The sequence below is a fragment of the Myotis myotis genome, unplaced genomic scaffold (assembly GCF_014108235.1).
Source record: "Myotis myotis isolate mMyoMyo1 unplaced genomic scaffold, mMyoMyo1.p scaffold_m19_p_42, whole genome shotgun sequence".
NCBI classification, from domain to species: Eukaryota; Metazoa; Chordata; class Mammalia; order Chiroptera; family Vespertilionidae; genus Myotis; species Myotis myotis.
Window position 1 is genome coordinate 225,003 of NW_023416349.1, and position 22,878 is coordinate 247,880.

The 22,878-nt window shown below is 55.1% G+C and overlaps 2 protein-coding genes across 6 annotated transcripts in view; both read right to left on the reverse strand.

Annotated features, from left to right (window-relative positions):
* LOC118655118 (zinc finger protein 304-like) overlaps nucleotides 1-3,849 on the reverse strand; it is a 60,169-nt gene extending 56,320 nt beyond the window's left edge. The window contains exon 1 of the mRNA XM_036306583.1: nucleotides 3,782-3,849. The gene's annotated coding sequence lies outside the window, so the exon portion shown is untranslated. The remainder of the gene's footprint in view (nucleotides 1-3,781) is intronic.
* The window catches only part of LOC118655117 (zinc finger protein 264-like), a 39,802-nt gene extending 29,901 nt beyond the window's left edge, over nucleotides 1-9,901 (reverse strand). The window contains exons 1-2 of one of the 5 annotated variants that reach the window (XM_036306574.1): nucleotides 9,559-9,901; nucleotides 7,114-7,240 (exon numbers count right to left, since the gene is read on the reverse strand). In XM_036306574.1, coding sequence (XP_036162467.1) covers nucleotides 7,114-7,240; nucleotides 9,559-9,591 — 160 coding nt within the window. In that variant the 5' untranslated portion in view covers nucleotides 9,592-9,901. Of the gene's footprint in view, nucleotides 1-3,781; nucleotides 3,969-4,536; nucleotides 5,958-7,113; nucleotides 8,248-9,558 lie in introns of those variants that run through there. The other 4 variants (XM_036306575.1, XM_036306578.1, XM_036306579.1 and 1 more) reach the window with 4 other exon arrangements.
* Between the last annotated feature and the right edge of the window lie 12,977 nt (nucleotides 9,902-22,878).

Here is a 22,878-nt window from a genome sequence, read left to right on the forward strand (position 1 = left end):
GTTTATGACAAGTATGTCAAACTCCCAGCCAGCAGGCTGCATGACTTGCTTATTTAAACGTTTGACATGCTTGGTTTATGACAACAGACAATGCATTATGGGCCCCTAATGTAAGGAGATGACTCGGAGTAAGGCCTGGCCACATCACAGAGACCAACCTTGTGATTAGAAAGTTGGGGCTTTGAGCCACAAGTATCATCAACTGGACCTTTGGGAAGGAAAGGAGGGCTGGAGATTGAGTCCCACTAGCAAAGGCTCAGTGACACCTCAATGGAAATCTGGACACCGAGTCTCAGAGTGCCCTGGGTGGGCTACACCCTGTGCTCATGATGCCCTACAGATGCTAGCTGAGGAGTTGCCAAGGACACGGAATCTTCGTGTTTGGAACACTTTCAGCCCCACATTCCTCATCTCTTCTAATCTGTGTCCTCTTAAATATGATAGTGAGTATAATGGGTTTCAGGGAGTTTTCTGAGTCTTTCTAGCAAATCTTTGAACCTGAGGGTAGTTTTGGGAAATACTTGAACTTGTCTCTGGTGTCAGAAGACCTGGGCGCACATGGTAGTCTTAGTTCTGTGTCCTTCCCCCTTGGTTTGGCTAATACTGTGAAGTGAAAATCGGGGTTTCCCAATGGAGGTGCCCCCGATATGAGTCCCACTGGCACCATCATAATCTGCCACAGAGAAAGGGGAGGGGCACTGCAGAGCATGAGTGGACGGTGCTGAGGAGAAGCCAGGGACTGACCGGAGGGGACAGACTCGGGGGACAGTGAGCACTCCCGGACAGGGCTGAACACACAGCCTGGTATGCCTGAGGAACAGTTTGGTGAAGAATGGCAAAATACACATGATCTATATGGAGAAAATGATAGTATTAAAACTAAGGTCTATTAGTGAAGGATTTGATAATATAAAACCAACAACTCTACCCAGGTAAATATATAAATTCAATATAATCCCGTCACCACAGAACCCAAAGATCTGATTGTAGATGTGCAAGAAAGACCAGAAGTTAAGACTAAAGAGTACAAGGAGAAGAACACCTACCCGATCAGGTAATACTCTTAGACGATTATAGAGTTTAAGACCTGGTTGTACAGGCACAGAGAAAAGACAAACAGGTGTTGGAAAGAGAAGAGAGAGCTCAGCAGTCCAGTTGGTGGTTAGTGTCATCCCATAAACCAAGGTTGTGGGTTTGCTATCCGGTCAGGGCACATAAAGGAATCAACCAATGAATGCACAAATGCAACAACAGATTGATAGGTCTCTGTCTCTCTCTTCCTTCCTCTCCCTCTAAAATAGTAATAATAATTTTTAAAAAAGTAAAAAAGTGGCCCTAGCTGGTTTGGCTCAGTGGATAGAGCGTTGGCCTGCAGACTGAGGGTCCTAGGTTCGATTCCGGTCAAGGGCACATGCCTTGTTGTGGGCTTGATCCCCTGTAGCGGGTGTGCAGGAGGCAGCTGATCAATGATTCTCATCATTGATGTTTCTATCTCTCTCCCTCTCTCCCTTCCTCTCTGAAATCAATAAAAATATATTTAAAGTGCCCCAGAGAGTGGATGAATACAATGAGACAAGAGCATTTTAAAATTTATTTTCTTTAAGGACTTTGAGCATATGTTTTTTTAAATATGTCTTTATTGATCTTAGAGAGAGATGAAGGGAGGAGGAGAGAAACAGATCAGGTGCCTCCTGTACGCAACCCGACGGGGATCAAACCAGCTACCTTTCGGTGCATGGGATGACGCAACTAAATAAGCCACACCAGCGAGGGCACCTGGAACATACTTTTATTTTGAGTAGAAAAAGGATGAAGTTACCCGGGGGGGGGGGGGGGGGGGCCAGAGTATGTAAGTGAAGAATGTAAGCAGAGGAAGAATTTCCCAGAAAAGGTGTGATCGAGACTCTGGTTCAGGACGTGGCTGTGGTTGGGGCAAGACCCCTCCTGCCAGGTGAAAGGAGAAGCTGCCGACAGGCGAGTCCGCAGGAGTGCGAAGGGGTGAGGAGCAAGCAACGGCAGGAGGCCCGCTTTACTTTCAACAGGAAACCTGACACACTGGTGGCCACAGGCTGAGACTCTGGGGCTGGGGAAGTGGTCACTGCCTGGAACCAAGCCTGGGCCCTTGAGCAGTTCCTGCAGGACACACAGCTGATCTGAGGCACCAGCAAGTGGAGAGACCAGTTAGGAGACGATGAGCATCCCCCAGGGCCAGAGGATGACTGAGACTGAGGGTGGAACAGGTCTGATGGAGGGGCTGCAGTGACGGGAATGAACAGGCCCAGGGATGGCTGGGGTAGGAATGATGGCGAAGAGGTGAGTTATTAGTGATGGATTCAGGAGATGAATGTGACAGAATGAACAGGCCCAGGGATGGCTGGGGTAGGAATGATGGCGAAGGGGTGAGTTATTAGTGATGGATTCAGGAGATGAATGAGACGGAATGAACAGGACTGGGCATGGCTGGGGGTAGGAATGATGGCGGTGGAGGGGTGAGTCATTCGGAGGCCACATCTAGTTTCTAACCTGCCTCAATGGCAGCAGCACTCGCTGAAACTGGGGAGGCGAGAGGAGTGGGCAACGCCGTGGGATCCTTGCCAGGCACGTTGACTCTGGTGCCTCTGAGGCTGCCAAGGGGAGATGTGGGACTGAGGAGGGGGCAAAGGCTTGGCACAGACGCTGAGGGGCTGCCACGAGCTGCAGACAGACTCACAGCCTGGCTGAGCAGCCCAAGGGACCAACAGAAATGACTGCAGGGCACCAAGCCCACACGTGATGCCCCAGTGCCCTCCACAGCTCCCAGGTGGGGCAGAGAAGGTCAATGTCATCTTGAGGTTTTACCAAACAGGAGGGGCAGGAACAAGGGAGTGCCTGTGTTGCTGACTGACTAGAGGATGGGCGGGTGAAGAAGGTGGACGGGGGCAGGCAGAGCACAGCTGGAGAGAAAGAAGGCCCTTTCCTCAGAGTTCAGCAGGAAATGCGAGACATGTCACTCATGATAACAGGCCACTACCAACAGCTTGCTTTCCATGAGCCCCTGGCTATGCTCAGGCGCGGTGCTCTGCAGTTTTATGCATAAATGCATTACGTGATTACATCCCCAAACAACCTGACAACAAAAACAAACAAACAACCTGACAACGAGACATCACTATTTCCAGCATCTTCCAGGGACAGACTGATTGTCGCAGACTACACTCACCAAAGCCGCTGCTCCTCACTGACAGCCTCACCACGCTTCCCATCCCCACACCCCAGGTGCCCAAACGCCCAGTTCTCGTCGTGGGATGTGAGGGGAACTGGTGTTTGTGGAAGGGGGTGTGACATCCTCCCTCCTCTCTCCATTCTCCTCTGCCAGCTCGAGGACGTCAGCACAACCTGACAGCCACACACTGACGACAGAACCCACACGGGTCCTTCAGTAACGGTGTGGCCAGCTCCCTGCTGACCCCATGTGCCCTGGCGAGTGAGAAAAAGAGCCGCCATATGCCGAGCCCTGAGGTCCTGGAGTCTGTCTGATCCAGAAGCTGCAAAGACACAACGAGATCCTGCAACTTCGCTACGGCACGGAGATGGTGATCAGCAAGCCAGGCTCTGAGCCCGACAGACCTCAGCGCGTACACCTCCGTCCTCCATGAGGTCAGAGGGCCCACAGGTCAAAGGGCTCCACGGCTTCCAAACCAGCGGACAGGCCACAGCAAGCAGCTTCCCAGGGACCCGCGGCCAGCGTCTCCTCAAGGCCTCAGGGCGGCAGGGCCTCCGTTTGCCGGGCCTCGGCTCCTACCTGGACAGGCGCCTCGGGGGAGATCTGTCTTCACCATCCACAGCTCCCGCCCCGGGTCCGGCTCCGGCAGATCAGCTGCGGTCTGGGAACAGGGCACCCTGCTCATGGAGAAGGAAAGAGGACGTGAGGATGTGTGTGAAAGGAAGGAAAACCTCTCCATCGAGCCCGGGACTGCAGGGTGTGGACAACCTCAGCAGGAAGCTGCTCCATCCACACAAAGATGCCGAGACCGGAAACCCAGGACACAAACGCCACCACTGAGACCCGAAGACTGAGCGGCGATGCTGGCTGTGTAGACAGCACCACCCCCTCGACCCCGTCGCATGGGTCCCGAGGAAACCACCCTTCCTTCAGGCGTTTTCTATTAATCACAGTGAGTGGGTCTGCACCACCCACACACCCAACCCCTAGGACAGTGATGGCGAACCTATGACACGCGTGTCAGAGGTGACACGCAACTCATTTTTTTGGTTGATTTTTCTTTGTTAAATGGCATTTAAATATATAAAATAAATATCAAAAATATAAGTCTTTGTTTTACTGTGGTTGCAAATATCAAAAAGTTTCTCTATGTGACACGGCACCAGAGTTAAGTTAGGGTTTTTCCAAATGCTGACACGCCGAGCTCAGAAGGTTCGCCATCACTGCCCTAGGATGTCAGGTCTCTGCAGGCGAGGCCTGGATCTCAGGAGACTAAAAACCTCCCAGGTGAGTCTGGTGTTGACAGAGGGCTGAGAAGCCTGGTCTCCACCAACCTGCCAGTGGCTAATAGTCTGAGGCAGCAGGTGACCGACACCCCACTCCGGGGAGAGTTTCATTCTGCTCTGCTGGTCCGGCAGCGTCCTGGGACTGTGTGGGGTGACTGCCTGAGGACCGAGGAGGAAGCCAAGGCACTGACCGGGGGGTGGCACCCACTGAGACAGGCGCCCGCCCCACCCCTGAGCTTCTTGTCAGTGTGGCAGTAACTTCCTGGAGGGTGAAGACCGAGCGCGTCTGTCACTTGCAGCCAAGCTCAGATGCAGGGGAGAAAGACACGGGATGCGTACAGAGAAGTCGGTGAGACGCACCCCAACCCGCAGGAGGCTCCTCTGGCAGGTCCTGACCGCAGCCCGGGACCCACCCGCTGTCATCAAGCAAATGTTCACTTGAGTCTAGTGTCAGCTCAGAGCAGGGCTCGGGGAGGGGCAGAGGGAAGATGAAGAGGAGACCGCCCTCGGCTCTGGCAGGAGTTTTCTCCCTGTGACCTCAGGGCCTTTGCCCGCGTCAGCTCTTCTACACGGAAGCAGTTCTCGCCGCACCTTGCTCCTTCTTGCTTAACTCTTTGGGTCTCAGCGCAAGTGTCACTTCCTCCTCAGATGCCAAGGCACAAAAGAGGCTTAAACTGTTTCAAGGGCAAACCCTGTCACTGCTGCTTGTCTTCCTGCTGTTGGAGATTGTTCCTGACCCAGCAAAGTATAAGGGACCCCATCCATGGAGACGGGTGGTTCTGTGTATAATAAAACATCTTATATACAAAAGCTCAGCGACCGACGGGCGGAATGACCAGATACCAGTCGCCATGATGTGCACTGACCACGAGGGGGAAGAGGCTCAACTGAGGAGCTCCCCCCGGTGGTCAGTGCGCTCCCACAGTGGGAGCGCCGCTCGGCTGACTGGGATGAGCGGCTGCTCCCACAGCAGGCCGATCCCTGCAGGCCATGCCCCCACCAGTGCACTAATCCATGCACTGGGCCTCTAGTAAACATAAAGAGCAAGAAATATCTTGTTTCTACTCCCCCTGAGACTGAAGAGGTTTCTCAATTCATTTGAGATTGTCTACCCCCTGCCGGTAAGTTTGGCAAGTTTGAGTGCAGCTGCCCGTCAGCATTGACCCTGTCTCCTCCCTAAGGCCCAGCAGTCAGACACTGACTGCTCCCCAGATGCAAGCCCTGCCCCTCTGAGGGGCTGGGGACACCCTAGAAAGCAGGGCCGCCACACACAGCAGAGGCCACTTGGGACTGCCAGGAGCCTGTCAGGCAAACATTCAAATCAAAGAAAGAAAAATGGTCAGGGACAGAGAGGTAACCCGTCCACTCCCACCCACCCCCCAAAAAGATTCTGTTTAAAAGGAAAGGGGCCAAAACCGGTTTGGCTCAGTGGATAGAGCGTCGTCGGCCTGTGGACTGAAGGGTCCCGGGTTCGATTCCGGTCAAGGGCATGTACCTGGGTTGCAGGCACGTCCCCAGTGGGGGATGTGCAGGAGGCAGCTGATCGATGTTTCTCTCTCATCGATATTTCTAACTCTCTATCCCTCTCCCTTCCTCTCTGTATAAAATCAATAAAATATATGTTTAAAAAATAAAATAAAATATATTTTAAAAAAATAAATAAAAGGGAAAAAAGAAAAAAAAAGAGGAGGAGAAAACAGGGAAGAGGGATGGCAAGGACTACGTACGCTTCAGGCCAAGGTCATCTCAGGAAGAGGCTGCTGCCTAGAGGCCCAGGCCCTTCCCCATCCCACCCTTTTAAAAAAACCGGGACACACACTAAGAACCAAGGGTAGCCCGGCTGGTGTGGCCCAGTGGTTGAGCGCTGACCTATGAACCAGGTCATTCCTGACCAGAGCACATGCCCAGTGCGGTGCGTGCAGGAGGCAGCCCCTCCGTGATTCTTTCTCATCGATGTCTCTCTCTCTCTCCCTCTCCCATCCTCTCTGACATCAATAAAAATCAAACAATCAAACCAGTAACAAACCAAGACACAAGGGGGGGAAAGCAAAGATAAATAAAACACAGTACAGTATGGCCGGTCGGTGTGGCTCAACCAGGCTCCCTCAGTCAGGATGTGGAATGAGAACCTTAGACAGAGGCCAGTCTGTGCCGGGCACTGAGGGGAGAGGTCCAGACGTATGGGCTCACGTGGCCATTGCTGCCTCCTGGACACCCCAGAGCCCAGCAGCAAAGAAAGCGAAACAACATAAAAGCAGAAAAGCCCCACAAGGAATCTGGGGCCACAGAGAGCAGGGACTGAGGGGCCAGCCCTGTCACAAACTCGCCGAGGAGAAGCCACTCTGGACAGCATGACAGGAGCAGACCCAGGAGCCCCGGCATGATCGTGGGGGTCCCCAGCTCCCGACGGGACGCCCTGCCTCTGGGTTCTGCACGACGCCCCCAGTTCCTTCCACCACGTCCTAGGGGGCAGAGGAGACCATGGAGACCAGGCCAGCAGAGGCGAGTCTGGAGCATGACCGAGGCCGGGAGGAGGAAAACGGGCCCCTGAGGCCTTCGCGACCAGCCAGGCCCGAGGCAGACGTGGGACAGGGAAGCCGCGGCCCACCGAGGGGGAGGACTCACCCAGCGACGCCAGGAGCCTGCAGTTCTCCAGCATCACCTCCTGGTACAGGGTCCTCTGGGCCACGTCCAGCTGCCCCCACTCCTCCTGGGAGAAGGTCACGGCCACGTCCTCGAAGGTCACAGACACCTGGGAAGTAAAGCGGAGGTCGCAGCGACGGCCTTGGGGCTGCTGATGGGATCAGCGAGCGTCTCTGGGTCGTGGTCCAGGGGCAGACGTCAAGGCCCAGAGCACCAGGCACCTGCTGGGGCCGAGCTCTGCTCGCTCACGGGGGACGGCAATGCTGGGGGTGTAACCCGGTGGGGAGAACCCTCCCGGGCAGGGGCCGATGTAAACTGACAGGAGACAATGGAACGTCAGATGGTGGTGAGGGGGACAGCGAGGGCTCCAGGGCGAGAGGGATGAGGAAATGATAACATCCGTGACGGTAGCCACCGGTGTCCCTGACCTCCCTGGTCCTGCAACTGCCTCCCCACGCTGGGGCTCCACTTCCTGGCCAAAGGGACTAAAGCCCCCAGTTCCATCTCCTGTGGTTTGCTCCCAAACTCGTTCTTATTATTTTTAATATTTTTATTTTCTTTTTAGAGAAAGGAAGGAAGAGGGAGAAACAGCCAAGTGAGAGCGGACCTTTGCTGCCTCCTGCACCCCCCCCCCCCAAGACAGGGATGGAGCCCACCCCCCAGGAAGTGCCCTGACCGGGATGGAACTGCACCTTTCGTGCACTGGACTGGACTGGACAACCCCAGCCAACGGCCAGGGCTGCGCCCAAGCTCCTGAAACGCGGTGCCTGCCGGCGTGCTACCCGGGGGGCATCACTCACTTCTGAGCCGGTTCCTGGGTCAGTAAGTGCCCACTTCCCCTAACATTTGTGACGGAAGCTACGCTCGCTGCGCTTGGGGTTCTATGAACTCTCCCACAGCCCGAGGTGAGCCCTCATGCCCGGGCCTCAGGGAGTCCCCCCAGTTCCCCGGGGGACTCACGTCTCACTAACCAGAGGCAAGACTTTACCACAGGTTCCTCCCACGGGGTCCAACAGTCACCGACCCCCCCTCCACCACTGTCAAAGCGAAGCCCAGCCGGTGTGGGTCAGTGGGTAGAGTGTCCGCCTGCGGACTGAAGGGTCCCAGGTTCGATTCCGGTCAAGGGCACAGGCCGGGGTTGTGGGCTCGATGCCCGGTAGGGGGCATGCAGGAGGCAGCCGATTAGTGATTCTCTCTCATCATTGATGTTTCTGTTTCTCTCTCCCTCTCCTTCCTCTATGAAATCCACAAAAAAAAAAAAAAAAAAAAAAAAAAAAATTTAAAGTGATACATGGGTGAGGAGACTGTGAAGCCACTATACCCATTTTTTAAAAATATTATTTTTATTGATTTTGTAGCGGAAGGAAAACGGAGAGAGAGAGAGAAGCATCAATGATGAGAGAAATCATGGATCAGCTGCCTCCTGCACGCCCCCTACTGGGGGATGTGCCCGCAACCTGGGCCTGTGCCCCTGACCAGAATCTAACCAGGGACCCTTCCGCCCCGCAGGCCGACGCTCTACCCACTGAGCCACACCGGCCAGGGCCACCCCATTTTTGCTGTGGAACCCGCTTCTGTCGCCCCTTAAACGCCATCTGTGAGCACGGACAGCGGACCCCCGCCCCCCCAGGAGAGACACCTGCGAGGGCAGCTCCCACCTGGTCATGTCCCGCCGGGGACCCGCGCCCCACACCCCCTCGGGGCTCCCCAATGACTCCCGGGGAGACCCCACGGCAAAGCATCAGCCTCTTCTCCTTCCTGACCCCCGAGGCCGGAAGAGATTCCAGGGGCGCCAACCGCGAAGGACACACCGGGGTGCGAGGTGGCGGAGGGGGTGACCCCGCTCAGCAACCGTCACCCACGGTCACCCTCCCGACCCGACCCGCATCCCCCGCACCGGGTCGGGGCGCCCCTGCCTGCAAATGCCCCGGGTCACCCGTGGGCGGAGGGCGGGCGGGCAGGGCGGACCCCGCGGGGTTGGGCTCTATGACGGCATCCTCCCAGTGGTTCTCAACCTTCTGGCCCTTTAAATACAGCTCCTCATGCTGTGACCCAACCATAACATTATTTTCGTTGCTGCTTCATCCCTGTCATGTTGCTACTGCCACGAATCGTCATGTAAATATCTGAGATGCAGGATGGTCTTGGGCGACCCCTGTGAAAGGGCCGTTCGACCGCCAAAGGGGTCGCGACCCACAGGTTGAGAACCGCTGGAACTCCCAGGAGGCCCCACCACAGAGCGGTGGCCTCGTTCCCTCCCTGGACCCCGACAGGACCGACCCCCGAGGCCGGGATGTGTCGGGAGCGCACACGGCGAAGGACACCGCCCGGGCTCGGGGACCGGGACACGCGGCGCCGGCCACGCACGTCAAAGCGGCGGGGGTCCCGGCTCCCAGCGCGTCGGCTCCCACATCCCCGTCCACGCACCTGCGCGGGGCGGGCCGCCGCCGCCGCCGCCATCGTGCGAGCCCGGGCTCCGAGCGACGCGGGGACAGGCGAGCACCCGGCGACCTCGGCCGGCCGACCGACCGACCGTCGCGCTCCGAGCCGCGGTGTCCTCGGCGACCCCGGGAGGCCGGGGGTCTGCAGGGCAACAGGCCACGCGCCCGTCGCGGGGAGTCACCGCGCGGACCCCGGCGCCGAGGTGAGGCCTGTCCGCCGCCCCCGCCTGCAAGGCCGCCGACGAAGAGCCTGACGAGACGCGCTGACCCCGCGCTCGGCCAGTCAGGCCCCGCCGGGACCCTACCGCTGAGGCAAATGGCGTCCGCGGAGAAAAACTCGGAAGTCCCGCCCAAGTACAGGAGCTTCCGGAAATGCCCCCGTGTCGCTGGCCGTCATTGGCCAGCGTCCGCGTCAGGCTCATGAAACACAGCCTTCTGGGTAACGTAGTTCGCCCGCCTCCGTCTAGCCCACGACGCGAGGACCCGATGCGCCTTAACCCAGGAAGTCGTTGTTCGAGGAAAAGGCGCACCGGTTGCCGAAGTGGAGGGGGAATGGAGGCTCTGGAGGCGGGGAACTTCGCCCGGGTTCCGGGCCTGGTTCCTGGGCTCACCTGACGCCTCCCCCATTCCCGCTAACCCCTCCCCAGATTCGCAGCTACGTGAAACGTCACTTAAAACCCCTCCTGAGGAGGACGCCGGAAGTCCCGCCTCCTCACTTCGCGCCCCTGGCGCGCTCACCCACCGCGCTCGCCTGGGATTTTTGTTGGGACCGGAACCTCCTTCAGAACCACGACGCCCGAACTTCCGAACCACGCGGTCGGGCCCAAGTCACTCGAGGGGATGGGTTTGCCACCCGCGGAGGCTGGAGGCCCGGGTGGAGGAGGCCCGGTGGGTGCAGCCTCCCGCCTGCTGCGCGGCCCATTCGAAGTCCGCCGAGTCCGCCATGTTGGGAGAGCGTTGGCGCCCGGATCTGTAAATGCGGGGTCACCCCTGCACCCCACACGGTGGCTTCAGGGCCTGGCACCCGGTGAGACCGTCACGGAATGGGGTGTGGACTGGAAAGGAGAACCGACAGCGTGGACCCCGGCTGACCCTACGTCATTCAGTGGCTGATGACAGGCAGCTGACAGACTCATGTTAGTCAGGGGCTCTGGCGGCACCGGAAGTAGATTAGGCCATCTTAGCAGTCTACATCGGGGATGAGTGTGGCTTTTTATTTTTATTTTTTTACTAGAGGCCCGGTGCACGAAATTCATGCACTGGGGGGGGGGGGTCCCCTCAGCCCCGCCTGCACCCTATGGCAGTCCAGGCTCCCGCCTCAGGGGATGTCTGACTGACAGCTCCTGCATTGAGCATATGCCCCCTGGTGGTCAGTGCGCGTCATAGCGAACTGTCATTCCACCATTCAGTTGATTTGCATAATAGCCTTTTATTATACAGGGTTATTATTTTTTAAAATATATTTTATTGATATTTTACAGAGAGGAAGGGAGAGGGATAGAGAGTTGGAAACATCGATGAGAGAGAAACATCGATCAGCCGCCTCCTGCACACCCCCTACTGGGGATTTGTCCGCAGCCAAGGTACATGCCCTTGACCGGAATTGAACCTGGGACCTTTCAGTCCGCAGGCCGGCGCTCTATCCACTGAGCCACACCGGTTGGGGGGGTGGTTTTTAAAAAAATATATATTTCTTTGTAGGCAATCTTTTTTTTTTTTTTTTAAATATATTTTATTGCTTTTTTACAGAGAGAAAGGAAGAGAGATAGAGAGTTAGAAACATCGATGAGAGAGAAACATGCATCAGCTGCCGACTGCACACCTCCTACTGGTGATGTGCCCGCAACCAAGGTACATGCCTTTGACGAGAATCGAACCTGGGACCTTTCAGTCCGCAGGCCGAGGCTCTATCCACTGGGCAAAACCGGTTAGGGCAAAAAAAATATATTTCTTTTATTGATTTCAGAGAGGAAAGGAGAGGGAGAGAGAGAGAAATCGATGATGGGCGAGAATCATGGGTCGGCCGCCTCCTGCACGCCCCACGCTGGGGATCGAGCCCACAACCAGGGCCTGTGCCCTGACCGGGGAGCACAGTTATTAGAACTTCATCCCCATACACCAGGGTTGCAGGTTTGATCCCCAGTCAGGGCACAGGCGAGAAGCGATCAGTGAATGCATCAATAAGTGAAACAACAAATCGATGTCTCTCTCTCTCTCTCTCTCTCTCCCCCTCCCCTTCCTCTCGCTCTCAATTCAATAAACTTAAAATAATTAAATCACACAAACACATATGTGTAATAACAGAAGTCCTTCCATTTTATACTGCTGTTCTGTGGGTTCTAGCCATAAACAAGCAAAAGGACTTGTCCACTTCCCTCAAGACTCATCCCGGCATGACCTCAAGAAGAAACTGCAAGAGAGAGATCATTTCATTAATCGCGCGTGCCCTCTTGAGGGTCCTGTTTTTATTTTCCAGTTTTATATTTTGTAAAAAATGACATTTTTTGCAACGAATTTTTGTTTTTTAAGTATCGCGTCCAGTAGTCCCTACCCTGATCGTGGAATCCTTGCACCCCCCCCCCACTCTAGTATTGCTCCTGAGGTGGTAGCCTCACTTGCCTCCCGCTAACCCTGGTTCTCATTTAAAGAGTCCTTTTAGCCGAAACTGGTGTGGCTCAGTGGATAGAGCGTCGGCCTGTGGACTGAAGGGTCCCGGGTTCGATTCCGGTCAAGGGCATGTACCTGGGTTGCAGGCACATCCCCAGTAGGGGGCGTGCAGGAGGCGGCTGATCAATGTTTCTCTGTCATCAATGTTTCTAACTATCTCTCTCCCTTCCTCTCTGTAAAAAATCAATAAAATATATTTAAAAAAAATAAATAAAGAGTCCTTTTAGTCCGGCCGACGTGGCTCAGTGGTTGAGCATTGACCTGTGAAGCAGGAGATCACAGTTCGATTCTCAGTCAGGGCACAGGCCCAGGTTGCAGGCTGGATCCCCAGTGTGGGGCGTGCAGGAGGCAGCCCATCCATGATTCTCTCTCATCATTGATGTTTCTATCTCTCTCTACCTCCCTCCCTGAAATCAATAAAAAATTTTTTAAAAAATCAAGAATCCTTTTATTTTAAGAAAAAAGATAAAAAGTCCATCACTTCAGAAGGTAAGTGAAGAGCATGAAGAAATAGTTTTAAGAATACATAGGTATGTTATGAACATCGAAAAAAGAAGGTGTATAAATGCTATTGGGATGGTTTAGGTGTATAGGGTTGCTATACATTTTTTCAACTTGTTGTTTTGTTGCTGTTGTTTTTTTAAAAAAGAGAGAGGAAGGGAGAGAGAAACATCAATCTGAGAAACATCGACCAGTTGCCTCCCATATGCACCCCGACCGGGGATCGAACCCACAAGCTGGGTATGTGGCCTGACCAGGCATCAACCCCCCACCTTCCGGTGCCCAGAACAAGGCGCTCAACCCACTGAGCAACACCAGCCGGGGCAACATTTTTAAATTTTTTTTTTATGTCTAGACACGGAATAGTGAGTTTATTCATGATAAACAAGCCAACGAAAGTGTCGCGTGAAGAACTTGCAAAGATGTGCAGGGGCGTTCTACAACGTCTACACTTTAAAGTGATATTGGTAGAAGATTTTAGAATCATGAAAACCGTTCCAGAGCCTGGGAGCCTCTCATCTGACGTGACATATGCCTTATGAAAAGTACATTCACAGAAGAAAAGGCGTCCGTTCTCCCTGCCTGCCTGCTTTCTCACGTGTGTGCGTCTCCTGCACCCCAAGGGACCCCATGAGGCTTGCAACCCTGGACAGCGCCAGTGTGTCCCCCAGCGGTTACCCCCTGACCCTGGCCCCTGAACCCCCTTTCTCCCACTTAGTGAGCCAGAGCGGCCCAGCCAAGGCCCATTTCCCCACCTAGTCCCTCTCCTGTGGCTTCCTTATCGTAGGCCCTTCCTGTGTCACTGTCCCCAGATTTTTTTTTTTTTAAAGGGTAAGGTCCTTCTTTATATATTTACTAGAGGCCCGGTGCACGAAAAATCATGCACTGTGGGGAGGGGGGAGTCCCTCAGCCTGGTCTGTGCCCTCTCACAGCCCAGGACCCCTTGGGGGATGTGCACCTGCCAGCTTAGGCCCGCTCCCCTTGAGATCAGGCCTAAGTTGGCAGTCAGACATCCCTCTGGCAGCCCAGGAGCCCTTGGGGGATGTCCACCTGCCAGCTGAAGCCACAGTCGAACATTCTTAGCACTGCCAAGGAGGCAGGAGAGGCTACCACCACCACCACTGCGCTCAAAGCCATCAGCCCGGCTTGTGGCTGAGCAGTGTTCCCCCTGTGGAAGCGCTCTGACCACCTGGGGGCAGCTCCTGCGTTAAGTGCCTGCCCCCTGGTGGTCAGTGTGCATCATAGCAACCAGTCATTCCCAATCGTTCTGCTGTTAGGGTCAATTTGCATATTACCCTTTTATTATATAGGATTTTTTGATTTACTTCAGAGAGGGAGAGGGAGAGGGAGAGAAATATCAATGATGGAGAGAACCACCCACTGGCTGCCTCCTGCATGCCCCACACTGGGGATTGAGCCTGAAACCCTGGGCATGTGTCCTGAGTGGGAATCGAACCAGAGAGCATTATGCTAAGTGAAATAAGCCAGTCAGAGAAAGATAAATACCACATGATCTCACTCATTTGTGGAATATGGAGAACAACATAGACTGATGAACAGGGACAGATCCAAAGACAGAGAAGTGGCGATCAGGCTATCAATCCCCAGAGGGAAAGTAGGGGAGGGTGGGGGTAAGGGGAAGAGATCAACCGAAGGACTTGTATGCAGGCATATAAGCCAAACCAATGGACATGGACAACAGGGGGATGAGAGTATGAGTGTGGGGGGGGGGAGGGGAGGGGGAAAGTTGGGGGTTAATTGGGGGGGTATGAGGACACACTTGTAATACCTTAACCAATAAAGAAATTAAAGATTTTAAAAAAAGATGTCAATATTAAAAAAAAAAGCTTGGAAACCAATCAAATAAAAAAATCAAATTAATATAATAAAATATAACAATTGGTATAAAAGCAGCAATTAAGGAATCAGAAGCGTGTGCACTTTGTGGGGGATTCGGTTAAACGGGGAAGAGAGCCGGGGTGAGCAGGGCAGAGGCATCTAGTGTGTCTGCTGGACTTGGCCTGCATGGCGAACCTTTTGAGCTCGGCGTGTCAGCATTTTGAAAAACCCTAACTTAACTCTGGTGCCGTGTCACATATAGAAATTTTTTGATATTTGCAACCACAGTAAAACAAAGACTTATATTTTTGATATTTATTTTATATATTTAAATGCCATTTCACAAAGAAAAATCAACCAGAAAAATGAGTTTGCGTGTCACCTCTGACACGCGTGTCAGAGGTTGGCCATCACTGGCCTACAATGACCTCCTAGTGGTTGGCTTTTATCGCCATCTAGTGGCTACACAGCGGAACTGCCACAAATTCACAAAACACGGGAGGCATCTGCCTGCCACCAACATTCCCAGACACGGGCTCCCACGTCAAGGCGAGATAACACGATGATCAGAGGAGGCGTTTGTATCCAGGAATGCGGGGTTGCAGTTTTCTCGTAAACGCACAGACAGGAAAGGCAGGAAAAGGCAACTACTGTCCCAGGCGCTGGACGTGCCCTGCAGCTGATGGCTGCGATGCTTCCTCGCACAACGAGAGAACATTTTTTATTCTAAAAAAGAGAGCGAGTTCTGGCTGGGTCGCTTGGTTAGAGCGTGGACCCCATACGCCAAGGTTGTGGGTTCCATCCCCCACCAGGGCACATGCGAGAATCAGCCAATGCATGCATGAGTGGGTGCAACAACACTCTCCCCTCCTCTCTCTCCTCCTCTCTCTCTCTCTCAAATCAATAAGTTAAAGAAAAAGAAGGGCCCTAACCGGTGTGGCTCAGTGGATAGAGCGTCGGCCTGCGGACTGAAGGGTCCCAGGTTTGATTCCGGTCAAGGGCATGTACCTGGGTTGCGGGCACATCCCCAGTAGGGGCGTGTGCAGGAGGCAGCTGATCGATGTTTCTCTCTCATCCATGTTTCTAGCTCTCTATCCCTCTCCCTTCCTCTCTGTAAAAAATCAATAAAATATATTTTTTAAAAAAATAAATAAAAAGAAGGATTGGAAGAGAGAAAGGGCAAGTCCTGGCTGGATGGCTCAGTTGGTTACAGCATTGTCCCCATGGGCCAAGGTTCTTTCTAAAATCTTTATTGTTGGGGGGGTAGGGGTAGGTCAGGGGATTGTCAAGGGCGGAAAAAAAAAAAAAGGACACATATGTAATACCCTTTGTAATACTTTAAGCAATAAAAAATAAAATAAAAAATAAAATAAAATCTTTATTGTTGAAGGTATCACCTGGGTCCTCTCCCCCCCCCCCCCCCGCCACACTCACCTCTTCCAGCCACTCCTGTCCCCCCGTCTCTACACCAAAGTTTTAGGTGTGATTCCTGGTCAGAGCACATACAAGCAGCAACCAATGAACGCACAGGTCAGTGGAACAACAAACCCACGTTTTAAAAAACATATGTTTTTCTATTGATTTTTAGAGAGGACGGGAGAGAGAGAGAGATAGAAACATCAATGAGAGAGACAGTCACCCATCGGCTGCCTCCCGCACACCCCGCCCTGGGGACTGAGCCCAAGGTTCAGGCGTGGGCCCCAAGCGGGGATCGCGCCTATGGCCTCGGTGCGTGGGAGGATGTTTCTTCTTTTCCTCAAAATCAAATAATAAAAAATAAAAAAGAGCAAGGACAGAAAAAAAGGAATAAGGAAGTCAATTGTGTTATTGAGAGCAGGGGGCGAACGTTCCTGACTGCCCCTCCCGGAAATTCTGGAGGGGGACCCAGCATTCTGTGAACACCCCAACCTCCCACCCCCACACCCAACCCCCTGATTTAGCTAAAATTTGAGATCCCCCTGATTTAGACCCTGGGTTCTATGCCAGCTGCGATGCTGCCCCCTGGTGGGCATTTTGGGGAATGTCTTGAGACTTTGTGTTGCTAATTATCACAGGAGGATATTTCGCCCCCATGACTTTTCAGAGTGGAAGGGAGGGAGGAAGGGAGAGAGAGAGAGAGAGAGAGAGAGAGAGAGAGAGAGAGGCATATTGATTGATTGGTTGCCTCCTGCATGGTCCCAGAATTGGGGGGGGGGGGGGCGGACTGGGGGCGATCAAACCTGCAACCCAGGTACGTGCCCTTGACCAGGAATGGAACCCAAGACCCTTCAATGCTTGGCTGGCACTCTAACCACTGAGCCACCGGCCAGGGCTGGAGGCCTCTCTGGGTGTCAGGTAACCTGGGAGGGTCCGTGCGAGGGCAGAGGCCAGGACGCAGGACATCCTCCCGCGACAAGGGATGACCAGCCCCAGATGCCCAGGGCGTCCAGCTGAGAAAGGCCACCCTATCGTGTGGCATTCACCTCCTCGCTCCAGCCCACTCAGCCGTCTCACCTCTTCCCACTTTGCCATCACAGGACCCTCATCCGTGTGCCCGACCCTCAAAATATTTAACCAGCCGTAGGGCACTGAGAGAGCCCAGTGGGGCCCTGACCCATCACACGGGCCCTCGCTGGCCTGCACCTCCCAGTCGCCCACCAGCCTGCCTTGTGCCATTTGCGCAATCATAGACACGTCTTGGATTTATATTTTTTAAAAAATATATATATTTTATTGATTTTTTTACAGAGAGGAAGGGAGAGGGATAGAGAGTTAGAAACATCAATGAGAGAGAAACACGGATCAGCCGCCTCCTGCACACCCCCTACTGGGGATGTGCCCGCAACCCAGGTACATGCTCTCGACCGGAATCGAACCCGGGACCTTTCAGTCCGCAGGCCGATGCTCTATCCACTGAGCCAAACTGGTTAGAGCGGATTCATACATTTTAAAAATATATATTTTTATTGATCTCAGAGAGGAAGGGAGAGGGAGAGAGATAGAAACATCAATGATGAGAGAGAATCATGGATCGGCTGCCTCCTGCACGCCCCCTACTGGGAATGGAGCCTGCAACCCGGGCCTGTGCCCTGACTGGGAATCGAATGTGACCTCCTGGCTCATAGGTCGACGCTCAACCACTGAACCACACTGGCCGGGCTATAATTTTTTAATTATTTAAAAACTTTTCAATGATAGTGACATTCAATATTATATTAGTTTCAGGTGTCCAGAACAGCGAGGAGGCATTTACATATATAACTGACAAAGCGGTCCCCCCGATCTTCGCAGTCCCCACCTGGGCCCGTACCCAGTTATCACAGGATCACTGACTGCATTCCCTGTGCTGCACTTTCCATCCCCTGGCTGTTTTGTAACCACCGATTTGTACTTCTTAATCCCTTCCCCTCTTTCACTCAGCCCCCCAGAGCCCCCACCCACCCGGCAACAGCAGTTTATTTTCCATTCAGATTTATCATTAAAAAAATCGGGGTGCCCCGCAGCCACGTGCAGGAGGACGGCGGTGAACGTTGGGGAGGGAGCCGGATGGCGCCACCCAGGCCCGTGCTGTAGCCTCAGCATGGCTACCTGGAGCTGCTGGCCGCTGTCCCAGTTGGACACGTCAGACACGCAGAGAGATGTGTGGGCTCCGGGTAGGGCTGCCGGATACCATGCGGGATCCCAGTCACATTTGCATTCCAGACAAATAACACGTCCGTTTTTAGTCTACGTATGTCGCAAACCTTGCACGAGACATACTTACATCAAACAATTAGTTCTGGGCCCGGCCGGCGTGGCTCAGTGGGTGAGCGTCGACGAGATCAACAGTGATCCTGTGATGACTGGGTACGGGCCCAGGTGGGGACTGCGAAGATCGGGGGAATCGCTTTGTCAGTTATATAAATGCCTCCTCACTGTTCTGGACACCTGAAACTAATATAATATTGAATGTCACTGTCACTGGAAAGTTTTTAAATAATTAAAAAATTATAGCCTGGCCGGTGTGGCTCAGTGGTCGAGCGTTGACCTATGAGCCAGGAGGTCACGTTTGATTCCCGGTCAGGGCACAGGCCCGGGTTTCGGGCTCTATTCCCAGTGGGGGGCCTGCAGGAGGCAGCTGATCGATGTTTCTCTCTCATCGATGTTTCTAACTCTCTATCCCTCTCCCTTCCTCTCTGTAAAAAAATCAATAATATATATATATAAAAGAGGGATATGTTTAGAGTAAGCATGTCAAACTCGCGGCCCGTGGCCTGCATGCTGCGTTTACTTGGCCCGTGTTAACCTCTGAGACTGACGTGCTTGGTTTAGAGCAGTGGTCGGCAAACTGCGGCTCCTGAGCCACGTGCGGCTCTTTGGCCCCTTGAGTGTGGCTCTTCCACAAAATACCGGCTCCTGCGCATGGGCCACGAAGTTTCAATCGCGCTGTACCTGCGCGCCCGCACGTGGTATTTTGTGGAAGAGCCACACTCACGGGGCCAAAGAGCCGCACGTGGCTCAGGAGCCGCAGTTTGCCGACCACTGGTTTAGAAGTCTTCTCTCTACAGCCCTGCACAGCCTCCTCTCCAGCCGCCATCATCTACTTAGAATTACGATTTTTTTAAAAAAATATATTTTATTGATTTTTTACAGAGAGGAAGGGAGAGGGACAGAGAGCTAGAAACATCGATGAGAGAGAAACATCGATCAGCTGCCTCCTGCACACCCCCTACTGGGGAAGAGCCCGCGACCCAGGTACATGCCCTTGACCGGAATCGAACCCGGGACCCTTCAGTCCGCAGGCCGATGCTCTATCCACTGAGCCACACCGGTCAGGGAGAATTACGATTTTTTAAAGAGTTTTTGGAAAAACAACACCCCCCCCCCCCCCCCACACACACACCCCGCCCCAACAATCGGTGAAAAGGCCGCGGGCAGCTCTACAGCTTCCTGGGCGCAGGTGGGGGTGGGGGGGAGGGGGGGCGCTGTCCCCCAGCCGCCTGCGCCTGGACGTTGTCCGGCCAGCGAAGTCCCACCAGGGAGCGCCGGTGTGAGGTTCTGAATTGGGATGAATAAGGGGGGGGCTCCCCAAACCAGGCGGCGGATCCGTCTCTGGCCGCTCGGCCCAAACCAGTCTCCTGACTCCTTCCCGGCCCGGCCCGGCCCAGCAGGGACTGTGATTTGGGGGGAGAGCCAGGCTCACCCCCAGGGTATTCAAGGCATTGTCGCCTCTCGGGGTGCGGGGGGGTGGGTGCGGCCCCGGGGGACAGGCTGCAGGCTCGGGAGCCGGGCTAATTGGACCCTCCCGGTGGGCCTCTCGGGGAGCGAGACACTGGGAGCGGCGGCCCGGCTTTCATTCCTTTGTGGGGGCTCCTCTCCTTTGTGGGGGCTCCTGTCCTTTGTGGGGCTCCTGTCCTTTGTGGGGGCTCCTGTCCTTTGTGGGGCTCCTGTCCTTTGTGGGGCTCCTCTCCTTTGTGGGGGCTCCTCTCCTTTGTGGGGGCTCCTGTCTTTTGTGGGGGCTCCTGTCCTTTGTGGGGCTCCTGTCCTTTGTGGGGGCTCCTGTCCTTTGTGGGGCTCCTCTCCTTTGTGGGGCTCCTGTCCTTTGTGGGGGCTCCTCTCCTTTGTGGGGCTCCTGTCCTTTGTGGGGCTCCTCTCCTTTGTGGGGCTCCTCTCCTTTGTGGGGGCTCCCCCCAATGATCCTCCAGGGTCTGTCCGGCCTCGCCAGGCCGCTGGACGGGGGGCGGCAGGGGGGCGCCCGCACCGGCGGCAGCTGCGGAGCGGCCGGGGTCTCGGTGGGAGCCAGCGGGAGCCTCACTGACCATTTTCTCTTTTCTTTTCTTTCTTTTCCTTTTTTCTCTTTTCTGGCCCCTTCTTTCTGCAGGACCCGATCCGGGAGCCTCTGGACAAACATGGAGGCACGAGCGAGCACGCACTGGGGCGGGAGGGGGGCGGGCAGGCTGCTCCCCTGTGACCGGTCCTCCCCCTCCCCCTCCCCTCCTCCCCCTCCCCCTCCCCCTCCTCCTCCCCCCTCCCCCTCCTCCTCCCCCCTCCCCCTCTCCCTTTCCCTCCTCCCCCTCCTCCTCCCCCTCCCCTCCCCCCTCCTCCTCCCCCCTCCCCTCTTCCCCCTCCTCCTCCCCCCTCCCCCTCCCCCTCCTCCTCCCCCCTCCCCCTCCTCCCCCTCCCCCTCCTCCCCTCTTCCTCCCCCCTCCCCTCTTCCCCCTCCTCCTCCCCCTCCCCCTCCTCCCCCTCCCCCTCCTCCCCTCCTCCTCCCCCTCCCCCTCCTCCCCTCCTCCTCCCCCTCCCCCTCCTCCCCTCCTCCTCCCCCCTCCCCCTCCTCCTCCCCCTCCTCCCCCTCCCCCTCCTCCCCTCCTCCTCCCCCTCCCCCTCCTCCCCCTCCCCCTCCCCCTCCTCCTCCCCTCCCTCCTCCTCCTCCTCAAGGGTCCTCCACTGGCGGCAACAGAAACGGTTGCCAGGGAAACTAGGGCTGGCGTGGGGTCCGGAGGTGCAGAGGGAGACAAGAGAGAGAGAGACACACAGAGAGAGAGAGACAGAGAGAGACACAGAGACACAGAGAGAGAGAGACAGAGAGAGACACAGAGACACACAGAGAGAGAGACAGAGAGAGACACAGAGACACACAGAGAGAGACAGAAAGAGACAGAGAGAGACACACAGAGAGACACAGAGACAGAGAGACAGAGAGACAGAGAGACACACAGAGAGAGAGACACAGAGAGAGAGACAGAGAGAGAGACAGAGAGACACACACACAGAGACACAGAGACACACAGAGACACAGATAACACAGAGAGAGACCAGCACGACATATATAGAACACAGATAGATATAGAGCAGAGAGAGATACACACAACACAGAGACACAGAGACACGAGATAGACACACACAAGAGAGACACAGAGAGAGAGAGAGACAGAGAGAGATACACACACACAGAGACACAGAGACACAGAGAGAGACACACACAGAGAGAGACACAGAGAGAGAGAGACAGAGAGAGATACACACACACAGAGACACAGAGACACAGAGAGACACACACAGAGAGAGACACAGAGAGAGAGAGAGACAGAGAGAGATACACACACACAGAGACACAGAGACACAGAGAGAGACACACACAGAGAGAGACACAGAGAGAGAGAGACAGAGAGAGAGATACACACACACAGAGACACAGAGACACAGAGAGACACACACAGAGAGAGACACAGAGAGAGAGAGACAGAGAGAGAGATACACACACAGAGACACAGAGACACAGAGAGACACACACAGAGAGAGACACAGAGAGAGAGAGACAGAGAGAGAGATACACACACACAGAGACACAGAGAGAGAGACACACAGAGAGAGACACACACAGAGAGAGACACACACACACAGAGACACAGAGAGAGAAAGAGACACAGAGAGAGACAGAGAGAGACAGAGAGACACACACACACACACACACACACACACACACACACACACACACAGAGGCATTTTTTTCCAGGCCCTCAAGTCGCACAAAATCCCGCCTGGGCCCAGAGCAGGCGGCGGGCCGTCCATATCTGTCGTTATTTGTGAATAAATGGCCAGTCAGGGTCCTGGACGTCGGCCTCACCGCTCGGAAGCCCCCTCGCACGCTCCTGGGGCCCCGGAGAAGGTCACCCTCCCTGACCCCCGCCTCCCCCAGGCGCCCCTGGAGGGTCCCTCCCTCAGCTTCACCTGGGCAGTGGCCACAGTGAAATGCAAGTCCCGCGGCCACTCAGACTCCCGGGAGGCACCTTGTTGTTGGTTTTGTTTGTTCATCGTCACCTGAGGGTATTTTTCCATTGATTTTAGAGAGAGTGGCAGAGAGAGGGAGAGACAGAGAGAAACATCCATGTGAGAGAGACACACCGATTGGTTGCCTCCTGCTGGCACCCTGACCAGGGCCGGGGCTGGGGAGGAGCCCTTGGCCGGACTCGAACCCAGGACCCTTCAGTCCACAGGCCGATGCTCTACCCACTGAGCCACACCGGCCAGGGCCTCCACGGGGTTTTCACGTGGAGGGAGCAGCAAGCCTGGGGGTCCGGTTTCCAGCCCGGGATCTGACCCCAGAGACTCCAATGGCGCCTCGACCTCCCCCGGGACAGGGGGTGCCTGGGGCGCGGCCGGGGGCAGCCTCTCGCCCAGGACTCAGCGGGCTCCCACCAGCGACCCCCCTCTCCCCCTCCTCCCCTCGCCAGGATGCGGGACTCCACTCCCGGGCGGGCTCCCCCACAAAGCCCCCCTGCCCAGCTCCTTGGGCGGACTTCAGCCTCAAGAGCTGTCATCCGGCAACATCCGTTGCCAT